A 23,110-nucleotide genomic window follows, 5' to 3' on the forward strand; every position below is an offset into this window, starting at 1 on the left:
TCCACTTATAAATGAGTTGGCTGTGGTGGCACTCACATCCATTAGTGCTTTCTTTCGCTGATATTCCAGCAAACATGCTTATTGGCCAGAATGGTCCTGGAAATAAGTGGTTTTAAGAGAGTATCAGAGAATACATGATAAATTCATGGAGGTTAAGTCCATTAATGGCTGTTAGCTAGGATGGGCAAGGAATGGTGTCCCTAGCCTCTGTTTGTCAGAGGGTGGAGATGGATGGCAGGAGAGAGATCACTTGATTGTTACCTGTTAGGTTCACTCCCTCTGGAGCACCTGGCATTGGCCATTGGTGGTAGACAGGCTACTGGGCTGGATGGACCTTTGGTCTGACCCAGTATGGCTGTTCTTATGTTTAATAATCTGTGCAAACCAAATTTGACATATTTGTCAACATGAATCTCAGCAACAGAAACCTGATTTTAATAGTTACACTCATCCAATCAGGGAAAGAAACAATGCCATGTGATCTATGTGTCTAATCCATACTAACCAGAACAGCTCAGTTTGTGGCTCTCTGAACCTCATCAGTTTGCTCATGGTGAGCCCATTTGAAAACTTATTCAGGGAATAATTTCAATAATTAATAAATCTGAGGCAATTGTAAACTGCTTCTGGATAATTTTCAAACAGAAAAATAGGCAGAAGTCAGTATATAAATTAGTCTTTCCTCCGTAAGCGGTATCCATCCACTGAGGCCCCAGCCTTTCTACACACAAACTTGTACCAGTTTAATTTAATCTGTTTAGCTAAACCAATGCAAACCCATAGTGTGGACACTCCAATGTCAGTTTAAGAGGGGCTTATTTAGATTTAGCTTAAACTTGTTTGTGATTGACTTAAATTAAACTGAAATAAGTCCAATTTAAACTGAAATAAGAATGTTACATAGCCTTTTCCACTAGTTTAACAACATACTAAAAGTTAAACTGGTTCAACTCTGCCTGTAGAAAAGCCCTGAGACCTGCCAAATACATTTAATATGGGCTACCAAATGGCAATACTAACATCACTTGCTTGCTACTAATCAGCTGAATTTGTACTCATTCCCTACACTTGAAAGGTTTTGTAGTCCATGTCCACTCTGCCAAGCATGTGTGTGTGTGTGTGTGTGTGTGTGAGAGAGAGAGAGAGAGAGAGGGAGCGCTTACTCAAAGCAACGAATCATCTTTCTCAACTGTCCATTTCAGACCCAAATTTTCCTCCCCATCTCACACTCGCCTGGTATTATCTCAGCTTCTCTGCTCTAAATTAGCAACCCCAGAAATGCTGGCTCATGGAACTAAGATGACATGAAGTGTTTTTTTAATGCAAAAGAGCACAGTTACTTAGACTGGAAGTTCTTTGGGTCAGGGACTGAACGTTCAGAATATGTGTACAGCACTCTGCACAACGGTGATCTCTGAGTGGGACCTCTAGGTGCTACAACAATAACACCAGAGTTTCCCATTTCTACCCCCCCTGACTTTCCTTGTGTCATTATGTTTGGGCTTCTGTCTTTTCTGTTGTACACTCTTGGCTCTCAGATCAGCCACTCTAACCCCCAGGCAGCGATTCTAAGAGGTCAGTCGCTCTGGGTACCGCTAGCGGTTTAGAGGAACCACATCTGCTCATAGCTTGATACGTTCCATACCTTAGAAAGTCTGGTAGTCACCCAACAGAGCCAGCATTTCCTCTCCTGGAGTGGCAAAGGCTCTCCTTGCTGTAGAGAGATTTGAAGGCGAGGCTCAGCAATGGGGACTTCTTGCTGCACCATCCCTCAAAGCTATTCCTCTGGATGGCATGTGAGCAATACACCTAGGACCTGTCGGAAGCTACAGAGGCTCAGCATCAAAATAACTCTCAATCTGCTTCCTCCATTGACCCAGGATCACCTCAGGCTTGCAGAGCTAAGGTCAAAGAGGCTGTGAAGCCACTCTACGGTTCCCCCTGGGGAGTTCCCCCAATTATATCAGAATTGTCCTTGGCAGTCAGTGTAACTGGATCTATGCCATCTCCTGCAGGCAGGGGCGGCTCTAGGTATTTTGCCGCCCCAAGCACGGCAGGCAGGCTACCTTCGGCGGCTTGCCTGTGGGAGGTCCCCGGTCCCGCGGATTCGGCGGCATGCCTGCGGGAGGTCCATTGAAGCCACGGGACCAGTGGATCTTCCGCAGGCATGCTGCCAAAGGCAACCTGCCTGCCGCCCTCACGGCGACCGGCAGAGCGTCCCCCGTGGCTTGCCGCCCCAGGCACGCGCTTGGTGTGCTGCTGCCTGGAGCCGCCCCTGCCTGTAGAAGCCCCAGGTGCCGGGGCATTCCTGGGGGAGGGAGGGAAGCAGCTATCCCCTGCTGCAAGTTAGGGCTGCTCTAATTTATACCAGGGACAAACTATCCCCTAGCCCCTAACACAGGAAAGCAGAATGGATGAAGTAAAGCTGCTGTTGCTCCCCCATGGCCCTGCCCTTTGTTGTGCTTAGCAGGCATGAATTTGAGCCTCTCTGTCTTTCCACCAGCTGAAAATCCCAGCATCCCCTTTGTCCTCAGGCCTATCTCCTGTCACTGCACCTTCCACCATCACAGCTGCATCTGTGATTTCACCCACTGGATTAATTTGCTGATCCACCATCATACAAATTTCCCCTTGTGTCCCTCACCTCCCTAACCCCAGCTTTATCAAACAATGGCCATGCCCACTGTTAAAGGCTTAATTAGCAGCAGGACCCACAACAGGAGCCACACACCAACAGGGCCCACAACACGTGCAGTGAAGTTACAAAATCAGGCAAGGACTTTTCAGAACATCGCCAGAGTCCTGTTGAACTACATAGTCTCAGTTACCGAGGAGCCTATGGAGCCCCTGCCCAGACCCAGCACAACATTCTCTATTACCCAGAAATCCCTGGGTTTGCTTCCTGGAGCCACCTCTATTGTTCATACTCTTGGTGTCTTTTCTGGGCAGTTCATATGTGTTGTCCTACCATGTCTTGAGCAACCTAGAGTCTACAATACAAGCCTTTGAAGTGGGATACAATACTCCCTTTCCAAACTCCTTTTTAAGGAGGCTTTGCCACAATTCCTAGCCCTCCTCTCCTCCCCCATCTCTCATAAACATCTCTTTCATTGACAGAGGGGGAGCAAAGCATTTCTCAATGTTTCCCTGGGAGCCTGATGGGCACCCTGCCAGCCCACTGCTTGCCTGGGCCCTCAGTCTTGCCAGGACACTGGGCCAGGTGTGTTATGGAGTCCCAGATGACCTGGCTACCATCCAAACAGAGCCAATCGCTCTTGCATGGCTATCAGAGCCCTCAATGACACATGTTTACAAGCTCCAAGTTCTAAATACACAAAGCTGCCCTGCCAGCCAGCTAGTGTGTCAGGAAGTGGAAGAAGAATGGAGCTATGTTAGGAGCAGATGGACAACAACCCCTGGAAACATAATGGGGCCAGTTCAATGCAGCTAAATATGGTCTGAACTGTGATGTATTTGTGGGTCATAATATAGCCACCGCTAATTAGCCCTGCTATAGTGCTTTTCAGCCATAGACCTCAGAGCCCTTTACAGAGGCGAGTAAGTATGATCATGTCCATTTTAAATAATGGGAAAACTGAGGCACAGAGGGTTTTCATAACCCTCCACTGATTTCAGGATCCTCCATTTTGGGGCACAACTTACAATACCTTGGGCCTGATTCTCATGTAACACATTGGCCAAGTGTGTCTTTGTCCCCTGTTAGTAACTGACTCATAAATAGGTTGGAACTGTTACTTTCTGCACCTGACATTTTAGCTCAGGCACTATAGGCATGTGGTTTTAGAAGCAGGTGTCCGAGGATGAATACTTAGCTGCGGTGCAGTTATATTTATAAGTGCAGAATGCCCACTGCAGTTATCAGGTGGGGTCGCATTTCTCTGGTCTCTGTGTCATAGCCCTTCATGCAAGTTTCCCCACTCCTACACTGCAGGCTTGTGCAGCACCCTAGCTCCCACTTGTATATGTGTAGGTAGCAAGGCTATCCCAGCCCCCAGACAGCTTTGACTGGGAGCTATGCAAACTGGCTGGTTCCCAGCACATGACTTGCCTGATCTATGGGGGTTGTTTTGAGTTTCAGTTTTGATCAATCTGCCAAAACGTGGTTAGAATGGTCACATGTTACCTGGCTTGGGGGCTTGAATAGGGCTGGGAATCTGGACCCAAACCTTGCAGCTTGACCTAATTTCTAGTTATAGATTGAAACCACCACCCCTCCCTTTGGCAGCCATGGGGAGAAGGGACCTCACACCAGACATGAAGAAACAGGGCCCTGCACCCCAATAAAACTTCTGGCAACCATGGCCACTCCCACAATTCCAGATCAAGTGCACTTCAGTAAGAACAACTGTGCACAGTTTGACTCTGAATCCTGTCTGGCTCATTGGAAATTTGTTCTTGCGTGCCCTCCTGTGACTGTTGGGAGCAACGTGGAACACAACTGCAGATGGGACCAGCCTGAGTTGCTTAGATGAACCCCAGAAGGCCGCTTTCCAAGGAGCTAGGGCAGAGGCCCATCGTTCTAAAGGTTTCAGTACAAGCATAGTTCAAACGCTGAGCCAGGGAAGTCAGCAAGTGTGAACTAGAGACCTACAGGGATCAGACATGAGGGGTAAGAAGGGACTGCTTTTCACTTAGTCTCTTTCCAGTCCCCAAGTGTATGTCTAAACGGCATTTTGGAGTGAGTCTCCCAGGCTGGGTTGACAGAAATAGCTGTACAGACAGCGCGTTGAAATTGCAACCTGGGCTCTGAAGCCTAGGGAGGTGGGTGCTCTTCAGAGCATGAGCTCCAGCCGCAGCACAATGTCAAAGCTCTGTGTACACAGCTATTTTAGAGTGCTTGTGTGAGTCCCGCTAGTCCAAGTCTGCCAATTCAAGATCTGACTGTGCCAACCTCTGAGTCTGTCAACCCAGCCTGGAGGCTTGTCCCCAAAATTCTGTGTAGACATGCCCTGAGCTATGAAGGGTGAGGACTTGGTGAGTCCTTTATGTACCAGTAATAGTCTGTCTTGGTTGCTGGGCTCAGATCAAACCAAGCAGGAGATTCCTTAGTGGATATATGAGCTGCTCTCGCACAGTACCAGCAGCCAGACAGGATGACTGCTGCAGAACCAACACTGACATCCTTGCTTGGGATGTGCCAGGCATACCCAATTTAGGTGCTTTGGAGAGCAGCCCAGAAACACCTCCCCTTGACCTTCCCAGACCCCTGACGCTCTCAGAGCTGCTGTTGCTGCCGCGTGAGCCTTCAGCGTGTTTAAGGGTACAGCCTGCTCCTAGAGGTTAAAAGGAGACTTTTGTCTCTGCGTAGTTGTCAGGGAAGCTAATTTTTGCTGGTCCTGGTTTCCGTGGCCTGGCTTCTTTTGGCAGAGAGCAACATCACCATCTGGTGGTTGATACAATTCATGACAGTGGGTTAAGCATTTCTTTGTATTGTGTTCTAATCCATTGTATTGTATTATATCTTGGGGCTGATTCTCCCCACCAGCTCCACTGTAGATTGTGGGCCTCAGGCCTTTTATTTCACGGGTTTGTTACCTGCCTTCTTCCTTCAGTTGGAAAAGACTTTCTCTTTTGCTTTCTGCCTCCATGAGACTGGTCCATCCATTACATGACCCCTTTTTGGGTGATTATTGCGACCCAGATGTTATCCCTGTAACATTTTGTAACACTGAAACAAACATGCCAGATTAGGGACCCACCCACCCCCCTAATGCATTACATAGTTTATGGACAGCCTCCTACTTGGCCACCCATCCATTCACACTGAGCTAGGATTTGGCAAGGCAGATCAGGCTGTCGGTCCCCTCCAGCACAGTCTCCAGAACTGGACGATATCTGGTGCCTCTGCAAAAGGAGAACCCCCATGATAATGCGCCTGGCCAGTGGTGCTGTGCGGTAAGGTAACCTCATGCAGGTACTCCTATGCCAAGGCATCAGCTTTGCTGGCACCATTGAAACCCAGCCCACTGGCACAGGGAGGAGAATACCTCTGGGTGAAGCATAGAATCTGGAGGGGGAATTGGAGCTCCTCAGGAGAGGACTTTACACCCACCTTTGCTTGTGACCACTCCCAGTCCCCATCCCAAAATCCTAAAAGTGGGAGGGGTGGGAAGCGGTTCCTTTGCAACATGGGGGTCTGGAGCTTCAAGTTAGTAATATGGGGAGATAGCTGGGCCCAAATATGGAGTCTAGTTATCTTGAGAGCTGAATCTCAAACGTGTTCCTGCAGGGATGGAAAACCGTGTCACAGTGAAGCCACCTGAAATGCTGGTGAGGGAGGATGACTCTTTGATCTTGTGCTGCTCCCTTGTGGTCATTGGTAGTATGGCTCCCTGAGTCTTATTTATGCAGAGAAACTTTTTAGCAGGGTGGCAATGAATGCAGCTGGCAGCAATCCTGGGAATGTAGAGTCATAGAATCATAAACTTCAAGGTCAGAAGGGACCATTATGATCATTTAGTCTGACCTCCTGCACAATGCAGGCTGCAGAATCTCACCCACCCACTCCCTCAACAAACCCCTGACCTATGTCTGAGTCCCTGAAGTCCTCAGATCATGGTTTAAAGACTTCAAGGTGCAGAGAATCCTTCAGCAAGTGACCCATGCCCCATGCTGCAGAGTATATGGCATATATGGAATATGGCAGAGGCCGGGCTGGTTTGATCTGCCTGTGGCGGAGGGGCACTCAGGCTATGTGCCCACTCAGTCTTTGCTCAGAGTCTGCTGCTCTGGAAGTTAGTTAGTGACTGCCCTGATGTCAGTAGACTTTTTAAGATATGGCCACCTTCCCCTCACCAAAAACGGGACAGATACTCCTCAAAGCTCATCGCACTCAACCCTCCTCCCTCCAAAGCCCATGTATAAACACTGTTCTAGAAATGAACCCAAGCTTCAAAGTTGGAGCCTGTCCCTCGGAGGTACTGGGTACTCTGGCTATTGCCATGGGATCAGGATCCCACCTCTCCCAAGCATTTTGTTCCAGGCCCATCCCTAGGGTCTCGGTTTCTTAGTCCTTTGCTGGCTCATTCCCTCCAGTAGCTCTGTGGGGGGGTCCCCATGTCCCAGTGAGGAGAAGGGCTGGAGGGGCCTCTTAACACAATTCTTATATCCCTCACTGCAGAGATAAGGAGGGAGACAACACTCCCTCCCCCAGCCCACCCCATCCTGTCAGGTAGATGCCTTTAGGTAGATGGGATTTGCTTCCTTCTCACAAACCTAACCTCAGCCCAGGGGCTGGGAGAGGATCATGAAGAGTTGATTGCAGGCTTAAAGTGGAAAGGGTCACAAGAGGCGTAGCAGACCCCCCCCCCCCCAAAAAAAAANCCCCAGCTCATCATTAGCTGTCAGGGAGAGCTCATTTAGACTTTGCTTACAAATCATCATTTGAAATTATTAGGTTGGCCAACATCATTGAAATGCGACATAGCCTGTCACCTTTTGGTAGCTTAGATGTGAATGTAACCGCAATCTGGTCCTGAAGCCTCCCCCCCAAAAAAAAAAAAACTCCACCCTAATCTGAGTAGGGTTGCTGAGGGCTGCACTTTAAGCACTGTCTTCCTTACACACAAACACACACACAGTTTTTTCAGATCTCTAAGCACTGGCTGATTGGACCTTTGACTTCCCCACAGTCAATATATCAGTATATTTTGCACATGGAGCTACCAGTGAAGAGGCAGCAGCATTTCAACTTTTTCGTGGGATGTGATCCCTGAATACACACAGTCTAGAACCTCTCTCTCAACCTCCTTTGGGTTCTGGGAAAAGATGATCCAAAACACAGAAGGGGGGGGGACATATGTTTTTCCTCTGCAGTAACTTTATTCTGACAGGTAAATGTTTTACATTGAGGGCACCCCTAGTCTACGGCTCCATGGGCCATGCCTAATTCTCATTGCCACCAAGAAATGCACGCAGCTTGGATCTCGCAGCAACAACAGGCAGGGCTGGCTTGCTACCTGGGTGTGCCCTCTGGCAGAACCAACCCGTGTGGCCTTTCCAGAGCCAGGGTACACCTCTAAGTCTTGCAGCTTGGAAGGCGGTTGCATGTTAGGCCTCCATAGACGACAAGACTGCAGGTTGGGGGCCCCTCTGAATAGCTTCCACTCCTTGAAGACCCCCCAGGACAGGGTGGACATGGGCCGAGGGAGTCCAGCTGCACCTGCCAAATGCCTGGCCCATGATGAAAGCCCTGTGTCTGCTGCTCAGTTGGCAGTAGGGTTGGGTTGAGTACCGGATGCTGAACAGTGCCCTCTCTCCTCCGCGCTCATGCTCGCCGCTTCAGCCTCAGCGAGTTGTCCAGGGAGACCAGCTGGTGCAGGAAACCCCGATTGGGGATGATGCCGCGGTGATCCTTGACCGTCTTTATGGCTTCCACCAGGGTCATACGGTGGCGGATCATGAGGTAGGCGAGGACCAAGGTGGCTGAGCGGCTCACCCCAACAGCACAGTGTACGAGGATCCTTCCTGCGGGGAGAAGGGGAGCTGTGTCACAGAAGGGCTACAGCCCCAAGGCCCCACTTCCTGGGGTTAGGGAAGTCCAGGAAACAGTCCTATAATAGTGCAGGTGAGATGGTCACTCCAGTGCAGGAGTTAGGATACAGGGTTAGATGGGACAAATGGTCACACAATGGCAGGGGAGGAAGGTTCCCTTGGAAAAAGTTGACTTTCATTGAAAAATCAAAATCTGAATTATCTTGATTCAGAAATACTGCTGTGGTGCCTTGTGGGAGCAGTCGTTTGAATGGTTCATGCCCTCATTTTCCTCTCTAAGCTGGGTGGACAGGCCAGATAACATCTGCCAGGATGCACTGTAGTGCTTCTTATAAGCATAGCAGCACCACAGTCTCTCATTTTGGGCAGGGGAGGTGATGCATCATGAAAGTCCCTCAGCCATAGTGAATCATGGGAGATGATATCTGGCTAGGTAGCCCAGCTCCAACAAGGAGAATGGGAACGTAAGGCCACTGAACTACAACTCCCATGAGGCTCTGCTGCAGCATTTCCAATCAATGTATTCCAGCGTATGGCTAAATAGTTAACGTTTTTGGTAGAAAATCAAAAACTTTTTGGTTTGTTTTTTTTCAGTGAAAAAATGAAGCATTGCATGGAAAGCAGATCCTTTAGTTTTAGTGAAAAATGTTGTTTAGTCAAAAAAACAATCTTCCTTGAATCTTTCAATGAACAATCTTTCATGAACAACAGTTTTGAGAGCAACATTTTCAACCTGCCTGTCATGGTACAATCCCCACTCTGAACCTTAGCGTCCAAAAGATGGGGTACCAGCATGAATTCCTCTAAGCTTAATCCCCAGCTTAGAACCCGTACTGCTACCACCAACCAGGAATTCCAGTGCCTGGTACACTCTGGTCCCCCCAAAACCTTGCCCGGGGACCCCCAAGACCCAGACCCTCTGGATCTCAACACAAGGAAAGAAAAACCTTTCCCCAACTCATAAACCATTTGCCTGTCCAGGCTACCTCCTGGTCACCCTGGAAGATCACTGTGTGATTTAATCCTTGGATCACAAAACAGAGGAAAATTCACCTTCCCCCCTCCTTCTCCTTCCCCCTCCAGACTCTTCCTGAGAGAGACGGTAATCCTGATACAGAGAGAAATAGCCTCTCTCTCCCCTCCCTCCTTTCTCCCCACCAGTTCCCTTGGTGATCCAGAACCCAGTCCCTGGTGGTCTCACACCCTGAATAAAATAACATCAGGTTGAGATTGGAGAGAAACCTGGTTGCACATCTGGTTCCTCTGAGCCCCCAGAGTGAACAACAACCAAAAACTAACAGCACACACAGAAACTTCCCTCCCTCAAGATTTGAAAGTATCCCGGCTCCTGATTGGTCCTCTGGTCAGGTGACAGCCAGGCTACTGAACTTGTTAACCCTTTACAGTCAAAGAGACACAAAGTACTTCTGTGCTATTAACTTTTCTGATCTGTTTATGACACTGCCATACTCCACGGTCCCTACGAGCCAGACTCTGAGCTGCGCCTCCTGAGTGTGGGAGGCCAAAGATGCTTGTACTCCACTAGGGACCTCCTGAATCCTGGTCTCGTCTGGGGACTCCAGATCCATCCCATCCTGCTCTAGATCCATGCCGCAGCCCTGGCTTACCGTTATACCAGGGTTTGCTTATACCCCCTAGCACCATAAGAATTCCCAGTGTTGTGAGAGGAAGGGATCCACCTCAGATCTGGCCTATTTGTTGCAGCAGGGTGGCATGAAAGGGTCAGGCCATGGCCCATAATTGGGGCCTGGCTCCCTTCCACAATGGTGGCTGCTGGGATACTGGGCTAGCTGGACCATTGCTCTAGTATAGCTGATCCCAGTATAGATGGAGGTGGCTCTGTTCTGGTGCAGCAGGAGGTCTGATACTGAGCTAGAAGGATCATTGTGCTGGTCCAACATGGTGACCCTGGCGTTATGGTGGCAGTTTCATAGACTCCAGAAGTAGATGGATTTGGGAGATTTCTCTGAGCCAATCACATGGAGGTGGGAGTGAGGATCCCCATGTCTTGCTAATGGTATCTCCACAGCTTCCAGCACAGAACCCTGGGTGGCGTGTTTATAAGGAAAGAAGGTGACTAGAGATGAGAGTGTTGGACACGGCCTCTCCTCTTGCCCAGCCAAGCTCCTCATCCCAACCCCTGCTCCCTCTCCTCCAACCCCTCCTCTGCCCCTCACCTCCTCTCTTGCTCAGCGCCTGGTGGATGAAGTCAGCTGAGGGGTGGAAGTAAGGACTCATGTCGAAGCTGGGCGAGTCATGGGCCTCGATGCCTAGGTAGCGGATGCCGGTGCCCTCATAGTACTCAGCACCTCCTCTCCACTTGCTGTGCGAGGCATTGAGTATGTGGGTGATGTGCAGGCGGGCCAGCTCACGCCGATTGGCTGCTATATCTCTGTGGAGAAGGGAGAAAAGGGTTAAAATGGGGGATCTTATGTGGTGGGAGCTGAGCAGGGGGTGTTTCTTGGCAGTGGACTGTGCAAGTATTGTCTGCTAGAACTGGTTCTAGGGAGGGGAGAGCTACTTGGGCCAGGCCAGCATGGATTTTTGGCTTGCAGGGAACAAGCCAGAAGAAAGTGTAGGGGGGAGGAGGAGTCCTCTGGTGGGTACACTAAAAGAAATAAAAAATAAGAAAATCTGTCATTCCCCAGCTAGCAATCCACATTTCTCTGGACTAGGAGTGGTTGGGTCATTACAAAACCTAAACCTAAACCTAATTTCCCCCTACTGTTACTCACACCTTCTTGTCAACTGTTTGAAATGGGCCACTCTCATTACCACTACAAAAGTGATTTTTCCTCCCTTGGTATCCTACTGTTAATTGAATTGTCTCATTAGTAAGGCAAGTCCCATCTTTTCATGTGTTGTGTATTTGTACCTGCTACTGTATTTTCTACTCCATGCATCTGATGAAGTGGGTTTTAGCCCATGAAAGCTTATGCCCAAATAAATGTGTTTGTTTCTAAGATGCCTCAAGGACTCCTCGTTGTTTTTGCTGATACAGGCTAACACGGCTATGTCATAAGTAGATAGGTAAGGGTTAATTTTCTTTTACCTGTAAAGGGTGAACAAAGGGGGAACCAAACACCTGACCAGAGGACCAGTCAGAGACCTGGATTTTTTTTAAAGTCTGGGAAGGAACTGGAAACTCGGCGGTCTTTTTGTTTTCCTCGCGCTGTGAGTAAACAGCTTTTCTTCTAACTCCATCTTCTTTCAAATATTCTACTATAAAGTGTGAGTACAAAGGAACCAAAGTAATCAGCTGTGATGTGCTTTGATTTGTATTTACATGGGTGTGATTTGCTGGACTGGTTTAATTGGACTATCTTTTAAATCAGACTGTTATCATATTTTCTTATAAGCAAGAGCCTGTATTGAATCTCTAATGCAGTATTATTGTTTTGTATTTTTCCTTCTTTTATATAAGTTTTCTTTTTAAAATTTGTGAATTTCTTTCCTAGTGAGGCACAAGGGAGAGGAACGTTCTGGCCCGGAGTCCTGTTACATATGTGACAGGCTAGAGAGGGTGGGAAAAAAGTTACGGGGAAAGAGAGAGAGAGCTCTGTTCTGTGCTTAAGGCTTGTCTCTTTGCAGAGAGACGAGACAAGTTTCTTTGGGTTTGTAATGTAAAGAGATTGCATTCATCCTCACTGCTCAGAGCTTTGCTCACCGAGGCCGGTTAACAATCGGATCCAGAGGGGAGAAGGGAGGGGAGATCATTCCTTTGCCGGTAGACTCATACTTCTGAGTCTTGGGGGGGTCCCCCAGGAAAAGGTTGGGGTGACTCGGGGTGACCAGGAACCCTAAAAATCCTGGTTGGTGGCAGCGATATCAGATCCAAGCTGGGTATAAGCTTGGGAGAGGTTCACAGTAAGCACCCAGATGTTGTACGCTAAAGTTCAGATTTGGGACAGACGTTTACCACAGGCTACTGCTCTGAAACACATTTCTCTCGCTTTCTCACCCCCAAGTGATTCTAGCCTGGGGCTCCCCACGCAGCTCCTGCCAATGGGCCTCAATCCTGACCCACAGCCCCTCTGCTATACCAGTCTGGGTTCCCCTTACCTCTTTACAGGTCTGCTAGTGCCCCTTAATCGTGTACCCTTGGTTTCCCTGACCTCTTGAGCATAGAATCATAGAAATGTCAGGCTGGGTGGGACCTCAAGAAATCATCAGGCAGGTAATGATCCACTGGATTGGCAGGTAATGATCGATTTATCAGAGGTCGATGTATTGTGTCTAGTCTAGATGTGATAAATCAATCCCTGAGTGCTCTCCCATCGACTTTGGTACTCCATCGCCATGAGAGGCGCAGGTGGAGTCGACGGGGGAGCGGCAGCAGTCGACTCAGCGCCATGAAGACACTGCGGTAAGTCAACCTAAAGACATGTTCTCATAGCTGAAGTTGCGTATCTTAGGTCGAGCTCCACCCAGTGTAGACCAGGGCATCTAGTCCAGCCCTCCATGCTGAGGCAGGACCAAGTAAACCTAGACCAGTGGTTCCCAACCGTTTTTGTCTGGCGGGCGTCAGACGACGAGCCATGGAGGACTGTGGTGGCGGATGAGCATCCTCTGAAATGCCACCAACTAGCAATGTCATTGAGAGGCATCGCCGCCGAAATGCCGCTGAATTTTGGCAGCATTTCAGTGAATGCTCGTCCGCTGGCCAGTACGCGGGCACGCTTAGATGCCCCAGTGGGCGCCATTGTGCCCGCAGGCACTGCGTTGGGGACCCCTGACCTAGACCATTGTTGACAGGTGTTTGTCTAATCTGTTCTTAAAAACCTCCAGTGATGGGGATTCCACAACCTCCCTAGGTAAACTGTTCCACTGCTTAACTGTCCTTAGAGCAGTGATACTCAGACCTCAGTGATTCAAGAGCCAAATTAGCAATCAACATTACCCAAAAGAGCCACAATCATGTGAATTCATTGTTTCATTTACTATATATATTTTTTCTTGGATATTCTGACCAAGTATTATTATTTTATCAATGACAATTGGTTAATAACATAGTAAAAGCATCCTGATGAGTTAATAATTTAAACTGGTTAATAATTAAATCACCCAGTGTTTTACCTTAGAGAAAGTTTTTCCTAATATACCACCTAAATCTTCCTTGCTGCAAACTAAGGTGCTTGTTGTGTCCGGTTTGTGTGTGGTGGGTCTTTTTACATGGATACCTTTACTCTCAGGGGCCATTTTTGAGTGCCACTAACCCAAACGGAAAGGATGGGGACACCCACACATTGTTTTTCTTGTAGCCCCTGTGCCTGGAATCAGTTTATTACTGGGGAATCCCTGCTTTCATTAAAACAAAAAGTAAGTTTTCAGCCCTTGTGGCTGCAGAGAAAAGCTTGAAAACGTGACCTGAATGTGCTACACAGGCTCGGAAACCAGGAGGCTAATAAAAAGAGCCCAAAATTTATTATTTTAAATGGCTCAGGATTTGGGGGTTGGCGGGAGGGGGCTGCCTGAATGCTTGGCATTGGGAATACCGCACGCGCGTGCGCACACACACACACATAGACACACACACTGGCGCTGCAGTCTCCTCCTCCCCAGTCCGTGCCCCTTTCCACAACTATGCTACTGAGTCCCTTTCCCTCTTCTTTCCCACCCTCACCAATTCCCACTTCCCCTCATGACCGGGGGCCTGTGCCTCCATCCCCTGGGCCCTTACTTACTGGTCTCCCAAGTAGAGTCCTGGCCAGACCTCATCTGCATGGTTACAGGCCGTCTTCCCTGTGTACAGCAGCCTCTCCAGCTCAAAGACACTGAGGATGGAGTGGTTGCTGGTGTCTTCCTGAGACCCCCGGCTGGGTGACCTGGAGCTGCTTCTGGAGAACCTGGACATAAAAGCCATTGGAGCTCCCGAGACCCACGATGCATCCCAGTGGTCAACAACACTGCTGCTGCTGTGACCCACAGTCCCGTCCTGTAAATAATGGATATGCAATTAGGTGACACCGGCATGGGAATATTGCCAAGCCCTTTCCCAAGTGATAAGCAATCAGCTCAGAGACTCCCTGCCTCCCTGACACACACACAAATCTAGCTGCTTCTTCCTGAGTGGGAGACCCAGGTCAAGCAGCTTTGGGCTGAGACTCCTGGTTCCACTGGAACTGGGGTGAGTTGGTCGTGCATCAGAATACCTCAAAGCAGCCCTGCAGATCCTCCCAACAACCTGACTATATGAACAACTAGCTGCAGATGTAGAGCCCTCTCTGCCCATGGGTTCCCAATGTCAGGAGGGGGCACTACATCATCGGCTTCCCTCCTGGAAGGCGGCGCATTTGGGGAGATTTTAATGGGGCCAGAGCACTGTGAACCAAGCAAAGGAAGAAGTGGAGTCACCAAAGCCTTCAGCCCACTTGTGCACCCCCTTTCATGGCAAAGCATGCTCTGCTGGATCAGTGCCACACTGGCAGGACCAGAGTACCCAGGGCTTTCTATTTATGGAATGATGGAGTAGCTGAGCTGCTGCCTTCCCTTTGAACTGGCTAGAGGCCATTGGCTGCCAGAGTCATGATGCCAACTCAAGAGCGGGCTGCGCCAACCTAGGATTGGAGGAGCTGGCAGGCAGTGAAGACACTGGGCCTGGTGCCAGGCTCTGGGGCTGGGAGGAGAAGCAGGCAGAGGATTTCATATGGTGTCACATGGGGTCTCACTGGGCATCGTCCTGTCGTGTACCAATAAAAACAGTTTGAGGGGAGGGAGAGGCTGTCTTAACTTCTCTTGGTCCAGCAACCCCCTGCTGCATTTGAAAAGCTTGGAGGCTGCTCTGGGTTTGGGGTGGGAGGTGTTAATCGTAGGGCATGAGACTTTTATTGCTAAGCAATAGAACTCAAGAGGCCTGACTCCCAGTCCTGTGGTCTAGCCGCAAGACCAAGTTGCCTCCTTTCTCACACCTACAACAAGCCTCCCGGGACAGTCTCACCCATATGGGGGATGTACACGGCCTCAGTAACAAAGCCTCAGCTCTGGGAACATTTTTCTTCTTTGCTGCCTTCCTCCTCAATGCAGCCAGCTGAATGGTGCTGCTGCTGTTGATGCGTTGCCTCAGCTGTTGCCTGGAGCTGCCTCCAAGCATTTGGAACCCATCCAAAGTGTCACATCTCAACTCCATTCCCATCAGTGGCTCTGCACTGGCCAATTGTTTTCAGAGGCTAAAAGGGGAAATGGAGTGACCTCAGATTTGCCTTGCTGGCTTAGACCATCAGTTCGGTCGGTCTGGCATCCTGCCCTCAGCAAGGGGCAGCAGCTGGTGTTGCCAAAGGAAGAAACCCCTAGACCAGGCCTGCACAACTTACGGCCCGTGGGGGGATTCTAAATCTCCCACACACGGTGCTCTGCGGGCAGCCCAGAGCCCTTTGAATCCCGGCAGCGGTGCGGAGCTCAGAGCCCTTTAAATGTCAGCAGTGGCCAGGAATCAAAGGACTCTGGGCTGCCGGCAGTGGCGGGGAGCCCAGAGCCCTTTAAATTCCAGCCAAGGTGGGATTCAAAGGGCTCTGGGCTGCCCGCAGAGATTCCCAGCCGCGGCTGGGATTTAAAGGGCTCAGAGCTCCCCGCGGCTTCGGGCACCCCAGAGCCCTTTGAATCCCCGCCTGCGGCCGCTGATTGCCCCCTCCCCGGACCCCTGCCCCAACTGCCCCACAGGACCCTCACCCCCTATCTAAGCACTGCTAGTCCTTGTCCCTTGATACCCCTCTCCTGGGACCCCTGCCCCTAACTGCCCCCCAGGACCCCACCCCCTATCTAAATGCCGCTGCTCCTTGTCCCCTGATTGCCCCCTCCCGAGACCCCTGCCCCTAACTGCCCCATGAGACCCCAGCCCTATCTAAGCTTCCCTTCTTCTTGGTCCCCAACTCCCCGTCCTGAAGGACCGCCCAAGTTCCCCCAGGACCCATCTGTACCTTCCTCTGATAAACCCCTGGAACCCCATGCTATCCAATCTGCTGCCTGTCCCCTGACAGCCCCCCCGAATCTCCGCCCATTCAACCCCCCTGCTCGCTGTACCTTGACTGCACCCTGGAACCCTACCCTTCTCAACTCCCAGCCCCTACCGTGCACTCAGACCAGCGGTTCTGGCTCCAGCAGTCCAGACATGTTGCTGCCATGCTCCCACGGATCCACAGCCCACCCGCTCCAGCATCTGCTTTCCAGATTGAACACCTCAAATTCAGGGTATCAAAGCTCAGTTTGGGCAGCTGTACTTCATTTCTCTCAAATCAAATATACTGATCCATTGTAACTTGCTGTAGAAAAAGTGATAAATTGAGAAGAAATGCTTATTAGACTGATTGCATTTCAACAGCATTGCCTTTTTGTTGTTTAAAAGAAGACAGTAGTATTGCATTGGCAATTCCCCATAGAAAGAAAGAGTGGAACAAAAGAATAATAAGGCACCTAACATTTCCTCATTTATGGGGCCAGCCTTATAATTAGCATCAGATATCCTCCATCCACAAGCTGAAAATTGTCACTTTACTGCAGCTCTGTAACTCATATGGGAACTAGTCCTGTCTGTGTTTTGTGCACATTCAAAATTCCTGCTGAATGACCCATCCTGGGGCGGCTGGGGGTGTGTGTGGGTGGGTTGGGGGAGAGCCCAGGAGTGGGGCAGCAGGAGGGTACAGGGGGGAGCCCAGGGCTGGGACGGGGGGGGCAGCCAAATCTTTTTTTGCTTGGGGCAGCAAAAAACCTAGAGCCGGGTTGCCCCAGCCGCCAGAGCCCTGGGCCGTTTAATTTGACGCTGAGGGCTCCCAGCCACCTCTTCAGCTGGGAGCCCCTGGTTGATTTAAAATAAAGTATCACCTCCCCACCCCCAACCTTCCTTTTTGGCCCACAGCTGTTTTGGTGGGGTGGGGCTGGGGAAGGAGGGTTTGTTTCTGCAGGGCTGGGCGACCCTGGGGTGGGATGTTTCTGCGGGGCCAGGAGGTTTCGGCCTTCAGCTGTTTTCTTCGGAGTAATGTGGCCCTCGCCACTTTACAAGTTGTGCAGGCCTGCCCTAGACACTTACCTGATTGTGCACACAGGTTGCAAACATCATGAAGGCACTGCAGAATTTGGAAGGGATCTAGAGAGACCTGCTAAATACTTCCCTCCCTACTGACCTCTTGCAACAGTTTATTCCCTGCAGGGTATTTTGGATGCTGCCTTGAACATGGGTGTGCAGGGCATGGAATAGAACATTCTGGAGCCAGAGTTCCCCCTCAGCCCTGGTATGACTGGGTGCAGTTACCACAGATAGTAACAGCAGCGTATACCATGGTCCAGAGTTGGCCCTATGTCTCCTGCACTCTGCTGAATGTTTGACCTGCTGGCTCCAGGAATAAATACCTGGTAAGCTTGTGGGCAGCACACTACAGCTGGGATCATCATCAGCACAATGCTGTGGGGTGTCTGTCTGCTCATGTTCCAGCAGGCCCTTCAGCCTGGGCCCATCCAAGCTTGGCCCATACCGTGGCCCCTAATATAAGGCTACAAGCAGATCCATGGTTGGCTAAGGGTACGCCTACTGTAATTGGAGGTGTGACTGCAGTTCAGGTAGACATATCTGCACTAGCTTTAATCTACTAACATGGCTAAAAATAGCAGCGAAGACTTGTCAACACAGACCCTGGTGTAGGCTGCACATGCAAGTAGATATCCAGAGTTCCGGGTGGGTTTGTATACCTGCAGACATGCCAACTCTCGCAAATTGATTGGGAGAGTCGCGATTTCTGAGTAGAATAAAGCCTCATGAGTCACTCATGATCTGGCGATAGAACTCTCAAATGTAGATATTTTTTTTCCCCAGCCCCGCCACATTCTGAAAATGAGTTTCCTGTCCAACAGGAGTTACCCCAACCTCAATCAAAGGAATGTGGTTTCTCCACTGGGCAGTTACGTCCACAGTACTTTGACAGACAATGAGAATTTATTTACATATCAGATAAAAAAAGCCATCAAGCTATCAAGTAGAGAGAAGAGACAGCACGGTTACACCCAGCAGGGAAGAGAAACTTCAGACATAAAGAAGGGGGGTAGGGCCAAATCTCAAATAAGCAATTGAATCACTGGAAAAAAAAAATCCCCACGACGTTTGACAGTTCTAAAAGTGAGACTTAATTTTATTTAGAAATCCTGCCAGCTGCCCCGGGCAGCTGCTCCCCTGCTGGCTTGGTAAATGGGAGAGGGGACCCCACTGCAGCCCCCCAGGGCTAGGGAGGGTGAAGAACCCTAAGGAGCAGAGGTGAGGCTGGGAGCTGCAGGGGGGCTGAAATGAGGAGGGTGGGTGGGCTGATGGGGTGGGGGGCCTGTATTGATGGTGGGTTCTGAGCAGATGGGGTGGTGCTGGGAGGGTGAACTGAGGGAAGTGGGGGTCGATAGGGCAGGGGGGCTGAAATGATGGGGTGGAGATGATGGGGGTTTGGGGGTGAATTGAGTGGGGTTGGGTGGGGACAGAACTGATGGGAGACAGGATTAATTGCTGGGCAGGAGATCAGCAGATGTGGGGGTAAGAGCTCCTGTTGCAGGGGTCAAAATCACCTTGCCCAGTACACATGGGAGCGTGGGTGACACTAACAGTCACATGCACACACCTTATGATGGGCAGGGGGAATTCAAACATCAAGATACCAATTTAAAAAAAAAATCTTTTAAAAAAAATGTCATGATTTTTGGGCCAATCTCATGATTTTGGTGACCCCAACTCCTGATTTTTGATCTCTGGAAGTTGACAATACCTCTAGTTTTAGCTGCATTAGCTAGATTAAAGCTAGCAGGGGTGTGCCTGCCTGAGCTGCAACCCCACCTTTGATTGCAGTGGAGACAAGCCTGAGAATCTGTGGGACAGATCCACTCTGGCATGTAACTCGATAGGCCTCACCGATGTATCTCACCTTCATCTTCTGCCCCCAACACCCACTGGGTGCTGATGTGCAATGGGCTCTTGCTGGTAAATATCACCAATTGCTACCTGATATACAAGACCCAGAGCAAGTTCCCAAAACACCATTGCTACTTGGGAGATGTGGCCCATTCCTGTATTAAAACACAGGGTGAGCTACTGCATTCAGCGACTCTTGCTAACAGGTACATAGCTGCCTCTGCCACTCCTGCCATTCTCACGCTGCGCTCGGAGGGAGGAGAGAGACAGATAGACAGACAGACCCTGCCTACACACACGGCTGCTCTGCATAGATGTTATCGCACCCGGGCAGGCTGTCCAACTCCACACACGCAGCAAAGAGACAGAAAGACAGACAAACGGGAGGGAGACACCCACCCCTGTTACTCTACCTTCGTGCAGGCTGTGATTTCTCAGCTCAGGGTGACTTTTCTAGTCAGATCCAGTCGGCCATGTCTTCCTACTGCTGCAGCTCTTGCTGCTGCCGCCGCTGCTGCTGTAGGAAGGCTGATATATGAACATCTATTTTAAGCCATGACATGTCCAGAGGCAGGTTTGTTTATATCATCGTGTGTGTGTGGGTGGAGGTGGGGGGAGAGAGAGAAAACAGAGGGAGATTGACACAAACACAGAACATCCCATGCAAACACACACGTGTAGGTGCATGCACACACATAGAGACACACACACACACACACACACATTCCTATGCATGGAAATACACATGCACAGCTACAAGAATATGCACATGCATCCAAACACACACAAATTCTTCTCCATATCTCTGTGCTCACCGTCTCCTATCCCCCCACACAATACAAGCTAGCTACAGGAAATAAAAAAGGAAAGAAAGACTATTCTACTGATGAAAAGCGCCATCTAAGAGCTAGTTATTATTATGAATAGTAATAATAATTGGGAATAGAGTCATAGGGTTTAAGGCCAGAAGGGACCGCCAGATCATCCAGTATGACCTGTATATCACAGACCACCAGTGCCACCCAGCACCCGCACACTAAACCCAACAACTGAAATGAGATCAAAGTATGACAGTCCGCAGGAGACAAGACTATGATGTGCTGCAGGCAGAGAATAGGAGGGACCAAGGTGCAGCAGTGCCCGAGTCACCTGCAATGTCAGGAAATGGTTAAGTGAGATATACTCAGATAAATCAGCATGGATTCACCAAGGGCAAGTCATGCCTGACTAACCTAATTGCCTTCTATGAGGAGATAACTGGGTCTGTGGATGAGGGGAAAGCTGTGGATGTGTTATTCCTTGACTTTAGCAAAGTTTTTGGTATGATCTCGCACAGTATTCTTGCCAGCAAGTTAAAGAAGTATGGGCTGGACGAATGGACTATAAGGTGGATAGAAAGCTGGCTAGATTGCTGAGCTCAACAGGTAGTGATCAATGGTTCCATGTCTAGTTGGCAGCCGATATCAAGTGGAGTGCCCCAAGGGTCGGTCCTGGGGCTGGTTTTGTCCAATATCTTCATTAATGATCTGGAGGATGGCGTAGACTCTCAGTAAGTTTGCAGATGACGCTAAACTGGGAGAAGTGTTAGATACGGTGGAGAGTAGGGATAGGATACAGAGGGACCTAGACAAATTGGAGGTTTGGGCCAAAAGAAATCTGATGAGGTTCAACAAGGACAATTTTGTAGTCCTGCACTTAGGATGGAAGAATCTCATGCACTGCTACAGACTAGGGACCGAATGGCTAGGAAGCAGTTCTGCAGAAAAGGACCTAGTCTGTAGATGAGAAGCTGCATATGAGTTAACAGTGTGCCCTTGTTGCCAAGAAGGCTAACAGCATTTTGGGCTGTATAAGTAGGGGCATTTCCTGCAGATCGAGGGACGTGATCATTCCTCTCTATTCAACACTGGTGAGGCCTCATCTGGAGTACTGTGTCCAGTTTTGGGCCTCACACTACAAGAAGGATGTGGAAAAATTGGAGAGTCCAGCGTAGGGCAACAAAGATGATTAGGGGGCTGGAGCCCATGACTTATGAGGAGAGGCTGAGGTAACTGGGATTATTTAGTCTGCAAAAGAGAAGAACAAGGTGGGATTTGATAGCTGCTTTCAACTGCCTGAAAGGGGGTTCCAAAGAGGATGGATCTAGATTGTTCTCAGTGGTAGCAGATGACAGAAAAGAGTAATGGTCTCAAGTTGCAGTGGGGAGGTTTAGGCTGGATATTAGGAAACACCAGGGCCGGTGCAACCATTTAAGTGAACTAGGCGGTGCCTAAGGCGCCAAGATTTGGGGCGCCAAAAAGCGGCACCCCCAAAAATTTTTTAAATGGTTGCAGCAGGCCGCTGCTGGATAGGTAGTCTGAGCTGCCGGCGGCCGGCAGCCCAGGTGGCCCCCAGGGTTAGCGCGCAGCCGCGGCACCCGGGAGCCCGGCCCCCGCCCAGGCAGGGAGCCGCTGCCAGCCAGGGGCGCCTCGGTCAGGGAGCCGCCGCCGCGGCCCTGGCAGCCAGGGCGCCCCCGAGTCAGGGAGCCGCCGCAGTGGCCCGCAGCCCGGGCGCCCCGGGGTCAGGGAGCCGCTGCGGCGGGCCGGCGGCCCAGGGCGTCCCCCGGTCAGGGCAACCCCGTGGCGGCCCGGCAGCCCAGGGCGCCCCGGGGTCAGCGTGCCCTGCGGCGGCTCGGCAGCCCAGGGCGCCCCCGGTCAGGTGCCCCCGCGGTGGCCCGGCAGCAGGGGCCCCCCAGGTCAGGGCGCCCCCACGGCAAGCCCAGGGCGCCCCGGGTCTCAGCGTGGTCTGGTGGAGTGAGGAGAAAGAGGACCCCAACGCTCATGCATTGGGCAAGGTAAGATGCCTCCCACAGGTCGGCCTCAGTGCCTGTGCTCCTGCCCCCTTGGTCCTTGCTGGTCCCTGCTCTGTCTGCTCCCCTTGTGCCTGAACGGCTGGAAAGAACAGCAGCCTGCAGAGCGAGCTGCCCCAGTGCCCCAGGCCCCCCTGACCCATCTCCCCACAGCCCTGACCCCAGCTCCGAGCTCAGTCACTCTGAGCTGGAAACCCTCTGACCATCCCCCAACAGCCCTGACCCCAGCTCTGAGCCCAGCCTCTCTGAGCGGACACCACCTGACCACTCTCCCACATCCCTGAGCCCAGCCCCTGTTGAGCTGGCACCCCTGAACCCAGAGCCCAGCTCCCCACGCACATGGTACCAACATCCAATCACCCAGCAAACGCCACTATGTAATGCAAATGTATACATACATTAAGTTTTAATGTTTTTTAAATATTGTATTTAGTTTATTTTCAATTATGACAAATTATTTTTGAATGTTTCCCTATATTTTTTACATTCCTTAATACATGTTACTATAGTATTGCAAATGTTTTATGGCAGGGGCCCCGATTTTGCTTCCAAGGCCCTGAGTCCTCTGGGCGGCCCTGTCGACTTTTAAGCCTGCTGCTGTGTTTTGCCTGCAACAGCAGGGCTAAGCTGTGAGAAATCCATACAGCTGCCTGAAGAAGTGCTTGGGGGAATCATGAAGAAGAGGGCGTGAATTGTATTGAGTTCTTCCTCATGGAGGCTGTGTTCCACTTGGTGCAGGACAAGGGCCCCAGTTCCTTTCAGCAGGACTCTAGGCCAGCCTTGCCTAGTTTTAGATTGTGCAGTGCACCCATCACCGGGCTCAGTCTGCAGCTACCCCCACCAGTGCCCAAGAAGTA

General features: G+C 50.5%; 1 protein-coding gene across 1 annotated transcript; it reads right to left on the minus strand.

Moving 5' to 3' along the window:
- Positions 1-7,809: 7,809 nt before the first annotated feature.
- Positions 7,810-20,044, minus strand: DUSP26 (dual specificity phosphatase 26). The gene is made up of 4 exons (XM_032806051.2): positions 19,819-20,044; positions 14,220-14,470; positions 10,713-10,927; positions 7,810-8,487 (listed from the first exon to the last, which is right to left on the minus strand). Exons 2-4 carry the CDS (start codon positions 14,396-14,398, stop codon positions 8,288-8,290), a joined length of 594 nt encoding a protein of 197 aa, XP_032661942.1. The 5' UTR covers positions 14,399-14,470; positions 19,819-20,044; the 3' UTR covers positions 7,810-8,287.
- Between the last annotated feature and the right edge of the window lie 3,066 nt (positions 20,045-23,110).

Source organism: Chelonoidis abingdonii, chromosome 2 (assembly GCF_003597395.2).
Source record: "Chelonoidis abingdonii isolate Lonesome George chromosome 2, CheloAbing_2.0, whole genome shotgun sequence".
NCBI lineage: Eukaryota > Metazoa > Chordata > Testudines > Testudinidae > Chelonoidis > Chelonoidis abingdonii.

Bases quoted from the DNA above. Each gene is read 5' to 3' on its own strand.
- DUSP26 (XM_032806051.2), bottom strand. From the start codon at position 14,398: ATGGCTTTTATGTCCAGGTTCTCCAGAAGCAGCTCCAGGTCACCCAGC. The intron at 10,928-14,219 runs GTAAGTAAGGGC...CCTTCTCCACAG, and splicing joins GGACTCTACTTGGGAGACCA to AGATATAGCAGCCAATCGGC. The intron at 8,488-10,712 runs GTGAGGGGCAGA...TTCTCCCCGCAG, and splicing joins GGCGCTGAGCAAGAGAGGAG to GAAGGATCCTCGTACACTGT.